This window comes from Xenopus laevis, chromosome 7S (genome assembly GCF_017654675.1).
Source record: "Xenopus laevis strain J_2021 chromosome 7S, Xenopus_laevis_v10.1, whole genome shotgun sequence".
Lineage (NCBI taxonomy): Eukaryota > Metazoa > Chordata > Amphibia > Anura > Pipidae > Xenopus > Xenopus laevis.
In genome coordinates this window covers 54196574-54214341 of record NC_054384.1, presented here as the reverse complement: position 1 = coordinate 54214341, position 17768 = coordinate 54196574, and the positions used below count along the sequence as shown (strand labels likewise).

Sequence of the window (17768 nt, the reverse complement as noted above, 5' to 3'; positions counted from 1 at the left end):
GCTATTCGCAGTATTGGTGCATTAATGGAGCATTACCAAGGTGTCCAGGTGTGGTACTTTACAAGGGAAAAGAACCAAACTTCTCAACACATTTCAACCCTTTTAAAGACACACTGCTCATTATCAATGTACCACTAATGAAGCTAGAAGGAGATCACTCAAACAAGCACATTAACTGCTGAGCTGAAGTGACACAATCAAATGTTCATAAGGACAAATATATATTTATACAGTATTTATACACTTCGTCAGTACTGTTTACTCATCTCACTTAATATTTAAAGGTGACATTTACTACAACATTTAGCATAGGATGCTGAGAATGGTAGTTCCAGGCACCTCTCTTATTCATATAAATATAAAAATTGCTGTGCATTTTGTGACTTTTGCATTAATGTCAAACAGCTGGAAAAGCTTGGGGGCAATATGAATTGCAGTTGCCTCCCTCATGGTGTACTGTACTGTATGTATCAAACTGTCACAGTGCTGGTGATCCTGCAGTCCAAAGTCCCATTATACAACTGTAACCATTATATTTTGCTAACTCAGTAGGTTAAGATTATGGAAGTTGTAGTTTGAGATCTTCATCAGCATCTGGGATCATCATCATTTTAAAAACTGTGTTAACCAGCAGATTGTATCAGTCACCATAATCTGAGTTCAAGGTTAGGATTGCTTTTTGTTTTGTTTTTTGTGAGCTTGATGTTTCATCCTGACACTTGATGATATCCTAATATAGACAAAGTACTATGGGCTTGTGGCAAACAGTGAAGTTCAAGAGTCTTATAATTAAACAGATCAATACAGATGTTGTGGATTTAAATAAAGCAAACTATTGAAATATATTTAGTCTAAAGGCACATCTGGAAGGAATTATAAAATGCCAACCAAGTGATTTTAGCCGAAACTGATTTGGTTCTATATGATAGGTCTGGGCACACTGTGTACCCCTTTCCGTCCTATTCTGCAGGGGTTGCAGCAGCAGCAGTATTTCCAGCAAATGCTTTCCCTGCCTAATCTCAGCAGATAGCTGGGAGGAGCAGGTCTGTGAGGTTGCATGTGGAGAACGTTGTGTGCTCTGGGTTTTTTTTCCCCCTCTCTACACTCCTTTCTCTCCACAGACGGAATAAGTAGCTGCTCTTACACAATAATGCCACAGTCAGACTTTATTTTGTTTTGAAACGCTTCCTGTACAACTAATTTCTGTAGGTGGGGATCGGTTATGTTGTGGATAGCAATCCAGAGGCAGAAGAAAGTTGCTTCTTGGGTAGCCACATGGAGGTAATTACATTTCTTGCATTCCACAGACTGTGATGCCTCCCCATGCAGGGCTGACTGCCAATCCAGCAGGAAACCAATGTTCAGCATTGTGCCTTCCATTCTGCCCCATCTAACTATCCCAGGACTTCTTCTGTATTAATGAACAAAGATGCACACTCTGATCCAATCTTTTCTGGGTGAGTTGCTTTGATTTATTTTATCTAATGTCATTATCTATATGTGTTTAAGGTGCAAAACAAATGGCAAATTAAACAATAGCATATATATCATAATATCACTGTACTAAGGATAAGACCAGCCCATTAAATTTTTTCTTCCCTCCCTATGGCCCCTGCACTAAGAGAGAAATGCATAAAACTGTTATGTTTGCAAAATTAATAATACAGAATCGGATCTTAAACTGGAGCATACTGAAACCATTACTGTTATTCCTGGCCAATTAGAAAAGACAATTAATGAAGCTGGAAAGGTGTAACCGCTGGTGGGACTGATTTCTAAGCAGGAATACTCTCCAGGTTCATATTAAAGCCCATTGTTTGCTTGGAACAGACGCCTAGAGCTCCGAATATGAAAAACAGATGTGGTGAAGTGCAGGCTGAGGAATGAGGGTGGGATGGAGAGAACAAAAGTGCTGGCAAGGAAAAGAAAATAGGGAAGGGAACCAGGAAAGGAAGCGTAATGCCCAGGGCTTGGAGACATAGGGGTTAATTGTGAAATGTAAAAATTTTACCATTGGCATACAATTCACATGTACTGTAAGACTTAACTGTTATTTTGCATTGAAACCTTTGCATTGTAGCTGTGTCCCAAAGTGTGTTTCTCTCAAAACAGAATAAAGACCATATAAAACAAGGTCAAGCAGCACCAGCTCAGGGAAATCACATCAGGAAGGGATAATGATGAGTGTTTTCAATGAGATGGAGCCTGGTAATTACAGATGTGCCACACAGCGTGTAAAACAAGTCACTCCGAAAAGCAAGTTTGGCAGGCATTATTTAATGTGCACAACAGCACACTATAATGTGTTTGCCCTCTGGTCAATAACAATAATTATCTTATGATTTAGAAGGATAAAATAAATTGCCTGATTTTAGTTGGCATGAATAAATGGCATAAGATTTGCCTTAAAATGTGAATGTCTAGAAAAAAATCAATAGCATTCTGCTTTTATTTCTGACCCTGGAGAATGTGTCAGGATATCTTAGTGTGATTGCCTTCGTGTGATCCTTTGTGTGTGCCCTGTATCACTAGGTATGCTGGCTTATGTCAGAGGAGCAGGGGGGATGGTTCACACATCAGTCACAATATTTATTAGATATGAACAGGAAAAATCTAAGCTGCATTTAATGGACATTTTTTTTTAGTTCTTATAAAATTTTAAGTACCTGACCTTTTTAGGGCAGGAATGAAGTTTGTATTAAGTGTGGAGAAAATAGCATGAACCATCAGGAAGTGGATTTGCGAGAGAGGAAGATGGTGACAAAAAAATCCATATAAAGACTCACAGTTAGGAAATAATCATAGGGTACATGTATTGCACCATTTTTTACAATTTTATTTAGCTGAAATCTTAAAGCTTTGTGTGAAAGCCTCAATGACAAGCAGTATCACATCCAATCAAAATGCCAATTACTCTGCTGGAAGGAAATTGCTATTTATCTCTCTGGAGTTTGTTCTTGGATTACAATTGCAGGCAGCATTCAGCAGAATACAGAGGGCCTTACTGTACTGGGTTTAATATACATTATTTTTAGGGGGAATTGTATCAGTGACTTAAGAGCAAGAAATATAATGCATAGCCTAATCATAAGTCACAAATATGTTTTAATTATGTTTGGTTAGTTTTAAAACATTGTGCATTTGCATTAGTGAAGAATTGGTGCATTCATTAACTTTTATCTAACTACTACACTGCTATAAGGCACAAAGGTATTTCGTTTTTTTTCATTGATTCTGCAGGTACTATTGTCTGATATAAATAAAATTAAATGAACATCTGTTAGGCTAATATTGTGATGCAAACCCTCACTCGCCTTATTCCATTGTGATGCATTCAGTTTTGCAATACAAGGTTTTCATGTAAAAAGGTGCTCCTATCACTTTCCTTGATGCAAGGCAACCCTGAAGTTTCCACTACATTAGAAGGTGGCAGAAGCCCCAGGGTTCCCAGATTGGCCTGCGTCACTAGATCCAGCGCCACTTTGCCCGATTCTCTGGAAAGTGAAAGGACAATGGTGCATATTCTAATGTAACTGTGCCTGGAGCAACACCACCTAGGGAGTACTATTATGCTGGGATTTTGGGTGAAAACACTACATCTGTGTGTATGAAAAAATTGTGAAATTGCACTTTACACTCTGCACAATGCCACAGAGTGTGGGTTGTTTCCATATTAACATTATATCACTCATGTATGATTGCAAGTGCGAAGTGCAGCTGCGATCTCAACATCTTTGTTACCCACAATGCATAATTTCTAACCATAATTCCAGTGTCATTGCGGGCGAGCACAGCAGAATTACCAACAGCTTGAAGGTGGCTATAGATCCAGGGTTCCCAAGCATCAGTAAGTGTACCTGTGTGCAATTTATTAGAGGAGGAGTGACAGAAACAGCAGTGCCAAATGCAACTATAGGAAAATACAAGGAGCATCTTTGGATGCAAGTACCTTTAACAACTTAAATCAGTGTGCAAAATGACCACTGTTTGTGCATTATCAGTTATGGCTGGATTTGTTAATCTGTCAATGGTTAATTTTACAGCGCTGTGAAATATGTTGGTGCTCTAAAAATCCATGTTATTATTAATAATAATAATACATATCTGTAATATTGTTGTATAAGCCATTTAGTCAGAGGGGCACTCTATCCAGTATCCAGTATAATTACTGTGTATCCAGCTTTGACTGAGTTATGATGGGCCAGTCCAGTAATAAACAACCACTGTGTGTGCAAGTTACATTTAATAACTAGTCCCTAATGGGGCCAGGCACACAACATAATATTAACTGAAACATAAGTAGCATACAGCAAGATTAAACTGACCCTCACCAGTCACTGGAAATACTTTCATTCTTCACGGGGTAGCCGCAAAATGTTATATGAGTGATCTGTTACTGTGCTAAAGTTGTCCTGTAGCAGATATCACTGAGCTTGCTGGACCACAGGGCTTCTTTACGATCTACAGTTTGCCTGCTCCAAACTTCAAGCATAATATTAGAAGATGATTTTTTTTCTTCCTGTTTGTATGTGTGTTACATTTTATATTGTCATGATGTATAACAATAGCTGCTCGTTTAAGCCTGGTCCAATACTATAAAGATATTGTTTCATTTACTTGTTTCAATATAGTTTACTTTTGCTTCTTAGCTGGAATACTGTATATGAAAAAAGCACTGTCTGAATTAATGTTGAGTTACCTTCAAGCTATATTTATATAGATATAGCCATATGGCCACCCTTAAAGGAGAAGTAAACCCTTTAAAACAAATATGGGTAGAAATACCATATTTACACTGAACTTACTGTAGCAGCATCTTTATAACAGTAAAGAAGTAGGCCTTTATTGGGGTTACCATCTATGGTTTTGTTAGGAGTGTCAGTGACACTCACATGCTCAGTGTGCTCTGGGCAGCTGTTTGAAGCTTAGGGACTGTTGCAAATTACCACGCAAAATTAGATCCACATGTGTTAGAAGCTGTTTCTATATGACTGTTTATTGAATTATGATGCAGAATGCACTGGTTTCTGAACTGCCGTGTAATGAGCATTTGAATAATTACTAATCAGCCTTCAATTGTGACATACATATTCTGTATATGCAGTAGTGAGTCAGTGCCTAAGCACGTGTAACTAACAGCTGCACAGAGCATGTGCTGTAAATGAGCAGAAAAGAAGATGGGGAACTACAAGGGGCATCTTCAGTTTCACAGATCTTTGGTGAAAATGGGATCTTTGCTGAAAATGGGGTCACTTTTGGTCACCTTAGGTTTACAGAATCTCAAACATAACGCATCAAAACTGCATTTGCGTCCATGTGAAACAGATCACGAGCAGTGCTTGATTCCAAGCAGGATAACAAAAAATGGCATTTATATCTAGCAAGGAGCTGTCAATGTCACCTATCACTCCCAAGAGTTACATAGTTAAGTTACATAGTTAAATTGGGTTGAAAAAAGACAAAGTCCATCAAGTTCAACCCCTCCAAATGAAAACCCAGCATCCATACACACACCCCTCCCTACTTTTAATTAAAATTCTATATACCCATACCTATATTAACTATAGAGTTTAGTATCACAATAGCCTTTAATATTATGTCTGTCCAAAAAATCATCCAAGCCATTCTTAAAGGCATTAACTGAATCAGCCATCACAACATCACCCGGCAGTGCATTCCACAACCTCACTGTCCTGACTGTGAAGAACCCTCTACGTTGCTTCAAATGAAAGTTCTTTTCTTCTAGTCTAAAGGGGTGGCCTCTGGTACGGTGATCCACTTTATGGGTAAAAAGGTCCCCTGCCATTTGTCTATAATGTCCTCTAATGTACTTGTAAAGTGTAATCATGTCCCCTCGCAAGCGCCTTTTTTCCAGAGAAAACAACCCCAACCTTGACAGTCTACCCTCATAATTTAAGTCTTCCGTCCCTCTAACCAATTTAGTTGCACGTCTCTGCACTCTCTCCAGCTCATTTATATCCCTCTTAAGGACTGGAGTCCAAAACTGAACTGCATACTCCAGATGAGGCCTTACCAGGGACCTATAAAGAGGCATAATTATGTTTTCATCCCTTGAGTTAATGCCCTTTTTTATGCAAGACAGAACTTTATTTGCTTTAGTAGCCACAGAATGACACTGCCCAGAATTAGACAACGTGTTATCTACAAAGACCCCTAGATCCTTTTCATTTAAGGAAACTCCCAACACATTGCCATTTAGTGTATAACTTGCATTTATATTATTTTTGCCAAAGTGCATAACCTTGCATTTATCAACATTGAACCTCATTTTCCAGTTTGCTGCCCAGTTTTCCAGTTTAGACAGATCACTTTGCAAAGTGGCAGCATCCTGCATGGAACCTATAGTTCTGCACAATTTAGTATCATCTGCAAAAATAGAAACAGTACTTTCAATGCCCACCTCCAGGTCATTAATAAACAAGTTGAAAAGCAAGGGACCTAGTACAGAGCCCTGCGGTACTCCACTAACAACACTGGTCCAATTAGAAAATGTTCCATTTACCACCACTCTTTGTAGTCTATCTTTTAGCCAGTTCGCTATCCAGGTACAAATACTATGTTCCAGGCCAACATTCCTTAATTTAACCAGTAACCTTTTGTGTGGCACTGTATCAAATGCTTTAGCAAAGTCTAAGTAAATCACATCCACTACAGAATCGAGGTCTCTACTTACATTCTCGTAAAAAGAAATTAAGTTAGTCTGGCAAGATCTATTACGCATAAAACCATGCTGGCACAAACTCATAGTATTATGATTTGCTATGAAGTCCAGTATCTTATCCTTTATTAACCCTTCGAAAAGCTTTCCTAATACTGACGTCAGACTAACTGGCCTATAGTTTTGAGGCTGAGAACGGGATCCTTTTTTGAATAGAGGCACCACATTAGCAATTTGCCAGTCTCTTGGCACAATACCAGATCTCAATGAATCCTGAAAAATTAAGTAAAGAGGTTTGGCAATCACAGAGCTAAGCTCGCTAATTACCCTGGGATGAATACCATCTGGCCCTGGACCTTTGTTAATCTTAACCTGTTCAAGTCTCTTTTGAATTTCTTCTTGTGTGAACCATGCATCATTAGTTGTATTACTAGAATTGGGAGTGTTAAGAAGGAAACCTTCACTTACTGGTTCTTCATTTGTGTAAACAGATGAAAAATACGAGTTCAGAATCTGCGCTTTTATTTTGTTTTCATCAACCAGCTGATCCCCCTCTGATAGTAAGGGTCCCACCCCTTCCTGCTTCATTTTTTTACTATTGACATATTTAAAAAATAATTTGGGATTTTTTTTACTGCTTGCTGCAATATCCTTTTCTATAGCAATTTTAGCTTGCCTTATAGCTTCTTTGCATGATTTATTGGCCTCCTTGTACCTTATAAATGTTTCGGCTGTACCAGCTAACTTGAAAGCCTTAAAAGCACGTCTTTTCTTACCCACCTCAACACCAACGCTTCTATTGAACCAAAAAGGTTTTGCTTTGCAACGACGTTCCTTGCTTACAAGTGGAATATACTGACAAGTATATTTATTAAGCAGCATTTTAAAGACTTCCCATTTTTGTTCTGTGTTTAACCCTGTGAAAAGCATTTCCCACTTAATATGTTGCAGAGATGCCCTTATACTGTCAAAGTTTGCACGTCTGAAATTTAGTGTTTTAGTTACTCCCTTATAGAATTGCTTCTGCAACAGAATCTCAAAGGAGACCATGTTATGATCACTATTCCCTAAATGCTCACCCACACAAATGTTAGAGATGAGTTCAGTATTGTTAGTTATTACAAGGTCCAAAAGAGAGTTATTCCTAGTAGGTTCTTGAACGAGCTGGAATAAAAAGTTGTCATTCAGCATATTTACAAACCTACTAGCTTTTTCTGTCTTAGCAACCCCATTACCCCAGTCAATGTCTGGATAATTGAAGTCACCCATAGCAACAACTTGACCCAGCTGTGAAGCCGCTTGTATCTGCAAGAGTAGCTGGGCTTCATACTCGACACTTATACGAGGTGGTTTATAGCATACACCAATGATAATTCTTTTTGATACCTTTTGCCCAGTCGAAATCTCTACCCAGAGTGATTCTACACCCTCACCAGTGCCAGCTATTTTTATTTCTTTAGCGCATGGCTTTAATTCAGGCTTTACATACAAACCCACTCCTCCACCCTTTTTAATCCCTCTGTCCCTCCTAAAAAGGGTGTAACCATTTAAATTCACAATCCAGTCACATGTTTCATCCCACCAGGTCTCAGTGATACCAATTATATCATAATTTTTAGAGCATGCAATTAATTCTAGGTCTCCCATTTTACCTGACAAACTCCGTGCATTTGCCAGCATACAGCGGAGGTTACTACTTTTACTTTTGAAATGTGCATTACTTAGTGAAGAATTATACGTTAAGTTTGTATTATTCTGTTTTCCTTGTAACAGAGGGACCTCCTTAGCTGGTAAACTGTATGCCCCCCTCACTCCTCCCCCATGACCCCTTACTAACCCCACTACCCCGTCTACACTAGCTTCCCCATAATCCTTTATCTCACCCACCCCCCTCTTGCCTAGTTTAAACACTCCTCCAACCTCTTAGCCATTCTTTCCCCTAGCACCGCGGACCCCCTTCCATTGAGGTGCAAACCGTCACGGCTATATAGGTTGTACCCCAACGAAAAGTCAGCCCAGTGCTCTAGGAACCCAAACCCTTCCTTCCTGCACCAAGACTTGAGCCACGCATTAAGCTCCCTAATCTCCCGCTGTTTTCCTAAACTTGCACGTGGCACAGGCAAAATTTCAGAAAAGATTACATTGGAAGACCTTTCCTTGATCTTAGAGCCTAGATCCCTGAAATCATTCTTTAAGGTCTTCCATCTACCATTTATTTTGTCATTAGTACCGATATGCACTAAGACAGCTGGGTCGTGCCCAGCCCCACCCAATAATTTGTCTATCCGATCAACCACATGCCGAACCCTGGCACCAGGTAGACAGCAAACTGTTCGGTTGTAGCGATCCGGACGACAAATTACCCTATCCACTTTCCTAATAATTGAGTCCCCTACAACCACAATCTGCTTAGGCCTGACTCTACTCTCCCCCCCACCACTACTAGAGAAACTGGTCTCCCGGCTGTTAGAGAGATCAGCCCCATCTAGAATTGCCAATCCAGAGTTCATACTCCCATCATCTTCACACAATCTGGCAAATTTGTTGCGATGTATAATCTCCGGATCAGCCTCCATTTTCCTTTTGCCCACCTTAGATTTTCTAACTGTCACCCAGCTAGCTGCCTCAACATCCTGCTGCTGTTCTGTTCCCCCCAAACTATCTGACCCCGCTAGGTCCTGCTCAGTGAGCAAAAGACTCCTTTCAAGATTGTCAATCGACCGCAGTGTTGCAATTTGTTGCTCTAGTGCTCTAACTTGAGCCTCCAAAGTGGCAATTTGCTCTTTTTGTGCTGGGATAGACAAGCATGATTTAAGACTTTCATTAAACATTTCCTACTAAGGGTCATGATACAAAGCTTTATGTTAGATGGCAGAAAGGGTCTGATCTCAGTAAACAGTAAATTATATGTTGTGCCTTCCCTTTATACAATAGATGAACATGTCGAGATTATCAAGCAATAGATTTCTGATGCTTGTGACACTTATCACCTTTGCCGTAGGCAGCAGTTCCCAAAATTTGGAGATGTACCCAGGGGCGCTTAAAGCAGTGGCAGGGGCTCAGCCTGAATGCCATTTAGAAGCCAGAACTGGTAACTATTCTTATTGGCTTTCCCAGATACACCTGAAAACCCAGCTTGGTGTGAATATTTTTTTCTGTCCTAGATATTTTTTAACCTACAGTATGGCTCATGATACATCAATACTGGTGCTATTCTCATTTTGGTTCTGATCTGGCCCAAATTCCCTTATATCAAGAGTATATCTTTGACAGAATGAGAAAACTTTTGAGTCAAAGCACTTTTGCTAGTGATTCATAATGTGCATTTAAGAGCTGAACAGTCAGACCAGACTCAGAATACTGGAATGAAATTTCAGGTCTTCTGGTGAGTCATCAGGCTAAATGTGAGTGACAGGGCATCCCCACAGAATAGCATATAAGATTCCTAACTTTTAGAGCAAACCATGGATAACTGGAGTAGCAGAAGCAGTGCATGAACCATCATGGGACCAGTAATCCCAATTACAGTAATGTTCACATATCTACTATCCCACTTTTATTGCACTCTGCTAAGGAACTCCCTTGACACAGATTTATTGTATTGAACAGTATGAACACATTAGGATATAGCCATTGCAAGATGTTCTGTCCCCCTTCCACTTGGGCACTGGGTTACAAATGTTCCTTAAAGCAAAATCAGTAAGAAGTGCCACAATAAATTGAATCATTATTATAATAACAACAAGAAAAACTGTGGAGTATATTGGACTACATTTAATAAATGTATACAGTATTTCTGTTTAAATTCCTTTAGTTCATTACCTGGCTGTGGTTTGTGTTTGTTGCAGGGTTAAACTTGCAAACAAAGCTTTATTAAATATGTTGTCTAAAAACATTGGAACATTTAAAAAAAAGTTGGATTGTTTTTCCATCAACATGGATTTATGTTAGCTTAGTTAACATCAAGCACACGCCACTGCATTATCACCGAGCAGAAGTACGTCCATCACAACAGCTGAAATGTTGGTTAAAATAGGATACTTTGGAACTGCATATGCCCCCTTTAATTATGTGATTGCAATGTGCTTAATAATGATAACTCCTTCTTTACAGTTGGAATTGTATGTTTTCTGCAAACATGCTTGTCAGGGCCAGAATTCTAGCCATAAATCCAGGCCTGATGCTTGTTATATGGCATTTGTCTAGCAGTTGGTAGTGACAAATGTATCAATTAATATTAATTATTTGTTAGTTCCCATTAACAGACATAAACACAATAACTTCCCTAACAACTTCCACTGGTTCCTTAGTCATACAGTAAATAACAATGGAGTTAAGAAAGCATATGATATAGGACCTTTCCCCCAGAATACTTGGGGTCTGGGATTTTCTGGATAAGGGTTCTTTTTAATATTGAATGCCATGCCAGATACTAAAAACATTGGAAAATTTTTAAAAAAAAGTTGGATTGTTTTTCCATCAACATTCATTTATGCTATCTTAGTTAACCCAACCACCCGCACGGGCCCCCACCACAAATGCCCCTGAGCCTTCTGTCCCCCCTCTCCCCCTTACGCCAGAGTGTGGTCTTTAACTTCATGTGGGGTAGGTCAGGAAAGTACAAAGAGCTCTGCCAGAAGCAGTGAGCAGGGCCCACGAGGTCTGGGGGCCCATCATATTTTTTCCTGGTATCCCGTGGCCCAGTCCAATCCTGGCTATAACACAATGGGGCAATCTCAGCATGTAGAATAATAAATATTTATTATGCTGTGTAAAATGAGATTTGACAAAGAAATGGTGTAAAATAAATGGTGAATTTATCAAGGTGTGTGTAACTTTACATCATGCGAACACCATGCTTCTGGCAGAAGTCACATAAGAAAAAATGTGTAAAAACTTTATATGTCTTTTACATGGTGAATCATGGTGATGTGTGGTGTATTTTCCCACTGTTTTTTACACAGCATAATAAATATGCCCTTAAGTGTACTTGAGTCCTATTCCAGTCGATTAACCAATGAAATTAATAAAGAAACTTCACAATTAAACACAACAGCTTTTGCAGGATAAATGAATCCTGCGTAGAAAGAGGTATTGCATCTGCATATACATCAAGGAATGCTTTCCAGGTTTATGGTTCTCGGGGAAAATTAGGGACACTTCATTTTTTTCCATAGTTCAGTAAACCACAAATGTCTATGTTATATTTTCTTATTCCTTTCAAATGCAGGCCTAATAATTTTGACCCATGTTGTGATTGGGTGCACTGTCGAAGAGGTGAATGGGGTATTGATATTTGTTTCTATGACAACAGTAGAAGGTCAACTGAGAAAAATAATAGCCACATAAAAACAGGCACTTTTTTATGGGAGAGCTGGTGTCTAATGCACAAAATAAACACTAGATACAAGCACACAGGCCAGTAACAGCTTTGTAAATTGGAAGCACAATCTGAAATTGCATTCCAGGGAAAAAAAATACATTGTAGAATAAAATGTTATGAGCACAAGGATAAGCAGATAACTGCAATGGAAAGTTTCACATCTGTAATTCTGCAGTGGTTGAACTGTCATACATTAGGTTAATGGTTTGGGGTCTACAGCAGGTTTCAGAGGGATTGGATGAGTATCTATATTTACTCAAAACTGTAATTAAGAAATATGTGACAGAGAATGTAGCAAGCATCTGTGTTACCCGAACTCTAATTTCTTGTGGTGTTTCGCGCTCTGAAGAGTTGAGTAGTGCTGACACTGGGCTGACAAATAACCTGCTGAGGTTTTATCTTATAGATGGAACCAAAAAGGTAAAAGCATTAATGCAGCTTTTAAAGCAATGTATGACTATATAGACATATATGGAGTTGTCAGAAGTACTGTAGTTAAATGTGAATTGTGTGGGTAAAAAAATCTTATGTGGAAATTACTAAATCGTTATAATGGAATAAAAACTGCAAAATGAAGAAAGAGAAAGTGGATGGGGCAAAGCATTTTGCATTGTCAATTTTAATACATTTTTAACAACATATTTCTTTTTTTAACACCTACTAGTTTGGGTGAATGCTATACAGTACGTGGAATATAATACACGCTTCACATTAAAATGAGTCATTAACAAGGAAACATTTAAAATATGTTGATGGGATAAAAATTAGATAGAATGAATGAATCAAGGGTACCAAACAAGTAAAAGATAACTCACCACATAGAGGAAGAGGCCCTGGTGCACCACCCTGAGCCCTCAGTACAGGGAGCGGCTAGACCAAAAAAACTTGTGGAGTAGGCACTCAAAATTAAGGCATTCTTCCACCAGGCAATTTCAGAAAGTAGAAAAGTTTACTATTTTCACATGTACAGCCTGAACACGTGAACATAATAAACTTTTCTACTTTTTTAAATTGCCTGGTGAAAGAATGCCTTCATTTTGAGTGCCTGCTCCACAAGTTTTTTCATAAAAATTAGATAAGTACATGACCAGATTTACCTATGATATCCCTTTAGATCCAGCTGCTCTGCCACCCAAAAAGCTTGCATAAGCAAAACTCTCAATCCCATCATGTTTCCTACTGAAAATAAACAAAGGAAGATGATCTTAAGTTATCTGCTTGTCTTTTACATCAAGAAGTCCTCTGCTCCACAGCTAACTAATGTTGAAAAAGAATAAAGCAATAAATGGCATCAAGTGATACAAGGCAGCCATAAGCTTTTGAGCTATAAGATCTGATTACAGACAGAAACAAAATGAGACGATATTTTCAGAGCCGGATCAGCTGTTAAACACAAACATTTTATTAAATAATTACATTTTATTAAATAATAACTTGTTTTAAAAAAGTTATTACATGTATGGGATCTGTTATCTGGAAAGTCATTATCCAGAAAGCTCTGAATTACAGAAAGCCCATCTCCCATAGACTCCATTTATGCAAATACATTTTTTAAATGATTTCCCTGTTCTGTGTAATAATAAAACAGTACCTTGTACTTGATCCAAACTAAGGTTAATCAATCCTTATTGGAAACAAAACCAGTTTATTGGGCTTATTTAATGTTTACATGATTTTCAAGTAGACTTAAGGTATGAAGATCCAAATTGTGGAAAGATCCGTTATCCAGAAAACCGCAGGTCTTGAGCATTCTGGATAACAAGTCCCATACCTATATTTGCATTATGTTTTTTTGTGCTTATGATATTTTACTTAAAGTAAAGTTATATACGATACAAACCATTCCAAAACGGAGCTGTGGGCATGGTTTCAGTGTAGATTTTGGCATTTCCGTTGCCACCAACAAATCTGTCCACCATCCAAAGTCTAACCCCCAAATGCTTATCTTTTAACCTGCTCCAAGGGAAAGTGGGGTGTAGACAGTGTGTGCTAGACGAATACCTTAAGAATGAGAGCTTCCATGCGTATAGTTTTAGCGACAGGATTCTGCCATTCCCCTTTGGTGCACAGTATATAGATACACTTTATTTAAGGACCTATTTTTTCAGTGTTATATTTTATTTTTGAATATAAAATGTTATTTGATATTTCACTTACATATTCCAGTTCAATACTATGCTTAATTGTGAACTTAACTGTGGTAATATAATTTAACCAAAGAATTCATGTTCAGCTTTTGTATACATAACAGCCAGCCGAAGGAAGAATGTGTCTGATGGCTCACGTCACATTATTTACAGAATATGCTGGTCTGTGTCTTTCAGTTCTTGTTTATATCTCTCTTAATTGCCATTTATAGGAACTCTTCAACTTGCAGCCCTGTATAAACAATGCCTAAAAACATTTAGCTCAAAACTGTTTAACTCAATGTTTTCTGCAAGGCAAGCATTAAAGCCTGCTTTATATGGACAATTGGGTGTACTGCCACTAAAACTGGAGCTGCTAGCAATTTAAAATTGCAACAACAAGATTAGTCCTTTATGCTGCTTTTAACTGTACCTGAAAATTTCCCACAATTTCCAAATGAAGGCCTATATAGCTATAAATTTGCGAATGTTAACTATTCTATAGCAAATATTTTTAGGTTGTGTTCTAGTCTGTCACCAGCCCAGGGCCTTTTCCTTTGATTAAGCACTTATAATCACTTTTCATTTGTATTCCACATTTAAGTGAATGGCAATATGTGGCAATATTGAATGTATTTGGACTTTTCAGCTTGCAATTCAATAACCTATTTCTGGTGTTGACTTTTTTCCCATTAAATTTTTTTATCCTGCTATTGCACTAATCTTCAGCATTTCTTTGAATGATCATGCGATCTGTCTTTTGCTTTCATACTGTACATCTACTGCAATGAATAGTTTTATATACATTTTTACATTTTCCATATTCATTCTTTAAAGGACCAAATTATACTGATGTGGCTCTGTATGATTCAATTTTTTTGTGAAAGATGTAATGTTTTTTTGATCTGACTAGTGGCATAGAAATCATAGTTCCTTGAGGGTTCTCAGAGATGTTAGGGCAAGTTATTGCACATCCAACCCCATCTAACTTTTGGAACTGGTTTTGAATTGCATTGCATGGTGTAAACAAATGCTTTTGATTTTTTTTAGAAATGCACAGGACAGGCAGTAAAAGAACAGTTGGGCTGACCTAATCAGAGGAAAGTCTATAGCTCATCTGGTTGGGTTATGGATATTTGGCAAGTGTATTTTGTGCAGATGTTGCAGGCTTGGGTTTTATGTGTCAAATGTTTTCTGCTCTGAGGCACATGACTCATTGCAAATGCCATGTAACTGCTGCCTCAAAGCATTTTCTCTGTTCTTACTCTGTGTTTCAGACTTCTTACTGTGTTTCATATTATTCCTTGGTACAGTACTTGGTACATGTCTTTATCCATACTACTCAGAGTACATTTGGAGCACATTATTTTTAAAAAAAAAAAAAAATAATTAGAATAAACCAGAACTATAAACCTGCACAAAAATATGTTCCTTATAAATGGTGCTTAGTGATGACATGAATTATAATCAGTGCTTAGTTATGTCACTTGCATTAACTTCCTTTCCTTTCCTTAACTTCCTTTACTTATGTCTCACCATCAAATTTACATAATCACTCTTTCAGTTTCATACCAGACAGATATGTTATGCTGTGCTGTTGTATGCCCAACCCAGTGTCTTAAATTGAATAGACCAGGATTCCCACTCTGGGCACTCACCTTAATCTCCCAGCTGCCATTCCAAACCGCACCCCACACACACTGTCACCCAGTTGCTTATTTACAGTCGGCTTTGTAGTTTAAATCACAGAAGTAGCCCAGAAGTCTGGGCCCTCTGTATGGTAGTTAAGCCACTGACCCAACCTCTGTGCATTATGAATTCTGTGCCATAACCTAAAGCCTAGCTAGTAACTGTAATTTTTCACCTCTGTCCTACAAGCAATATTGTAGACAGAGGAAGAAACACCAAGGTCCTGCTCAACTGTTGTATTGTTCCTCTAGAATAAAAGGATTTGAATAACAATAGAACTTTTTCAGCACAGCCATTGTGTTGCTCTCCGGTGACAGAGTAATTGTGGGGATTCTTTAATACCATACTAAACTACTGAAATACTTCATTTTGATGTTGGCAGATTCAAAGCTGTGACATTTAGGGGCCGATTCATCAAGCTCGAGTGAAGGATTCGAAGTAAAAAAACTTCGAATTTCGAAGTGTTTTTTGGGCTACTTCGACCATCAAATGGGCTACTTCGACCTTCGACTACGACTTCGAATCGAAGGATTCGAACTAAAAATCGTTCGACTATTCGACCATTCGATAGTCGAAGTACTGCCTCTTTAAAAAAAACTTCGACCCCCTACTTCGGCAGCTAAAAGCTACCGAAGTCAATGTTAGCCTATGGGGAAGGTCCCCATAGGCTTGCCTAAGTTTTTTGATCGAAGGATATTCCTTCGATCGTTGGATTAAAATCCTTCGAATCGTTCGATTCGAAGGATTTAATCGTTCGATCGAAGGAATAATCCTTCGATCGTTCGATCGCAGCATTTGCGCTAAATCCTTCGACTTCAATATTCGAAGTCGAAGGATTTTAGTTCCTAGTCGAATATCGAGGGTTAATTAACCCTCGATATTCGACTCTTGATGAATCGACCCCTTAGTTTTTATTTAAAGCTAACACAAAAAAATGATCTATGTTTTTCTCTTAAAATCACTGTAACATATTCTAATTATTATATATAAATACATGTATAGCTTTAAACATATATTTTTATTGCACCAGGCCTACCTGCCTTCTTTGTACTCATTCTGTTGAGAAATATCCATGGTTTGCATGCCCCTTACCAATTTTAAGCACTGATGCTAATTTTTTCCAATATGTGATGTTGCATGGCGTAACATCACATGGGCTAGCAAAAGGGCAACAAAAGAGCATTAACATATTAATGGTCCCATATTAATTTACATACACAAACAAACACGTTTATATATTAACATAAACAGGTAAACACTGAGAAGCACAATCACACTGTAATTAAATGAAAGAGACATATTAACCATACTCACTGGGGCAAATTCACCAACCTCCGAAAATTCGCTAGCGACGGCTTTGCTCACAGCGCAACAGTTCGCCATACGTAGATTCACCAGGACAGCGCTAATTCACTAAAATCTGAAGTTGCGTCCAGGGCACCTAACGCTGGCGTAGTTGGCTAGCATAACTGCGCCAATTGAAGCAAAATTGCGCTAGCGTTGCCTAATTTGCATACGGCGGGAAGTTAAAGTTCAATGGACGTATATGTTGCAGCAAATACATTACACTACACAAGCCCGGGAAACCTTAATAAAAGAAAAAAGAGTTTTTATATTGCCCTACACATGAGCCCAGTGTATAGTTTATGTGCCATATGTTAGGAAATGTAGGGGGGAAGCCGGTTACCCCAAAAAAAAATTACGTTCTTTTGCAGCCTATCACCAGTGTTGTTTGGGACTTAGAAAAATTTTCAAATATTTTTTTAGGAACTCCTATCTACTCTATTGCACTTCGCCTGGTCTGAGGTGGCAAAGGCAAGTCTGGTGCAAGAGGTAAAGTTCAGTAAAGTCTGCATCTTAGTGAATTGGAGTAGTTACGTCCATTCGCCAG

General features: G+C 38.4%; 1 protein-coding gene across 2 annotated transcripts in view; it reads left to right on the top strand.

The window, feature by feature from the left end:
• The first annotated feature begins 1038 nt into the window (after window positions 1-1038).
• clmp.S (CXADR-like membrane protein S homeolog) overlaps window positions 1039-17768 on the top strand; it is a 66179-nt gene continuing 49449 nt past the window's right edge. The window contains exons 1-2 of one of the 2 annotated variants that reach the window (XM_041571266.1): window positions 1039-1209; window positions 1308-1457. In XM_041571266.1, coding sequence (XP_041427200.1) covers window positions 1430-1457 — 28 coding nt within the window. In that variant the 5' untranslated portion in view covers window positions 1039-1209; window positions 1308-1429. Of the gene's footprint in view, window positions 1458-17768 lie in introns of both variants that reach the window. The other variant, XM_041571265.1, reaches the window with a different exon arrangement.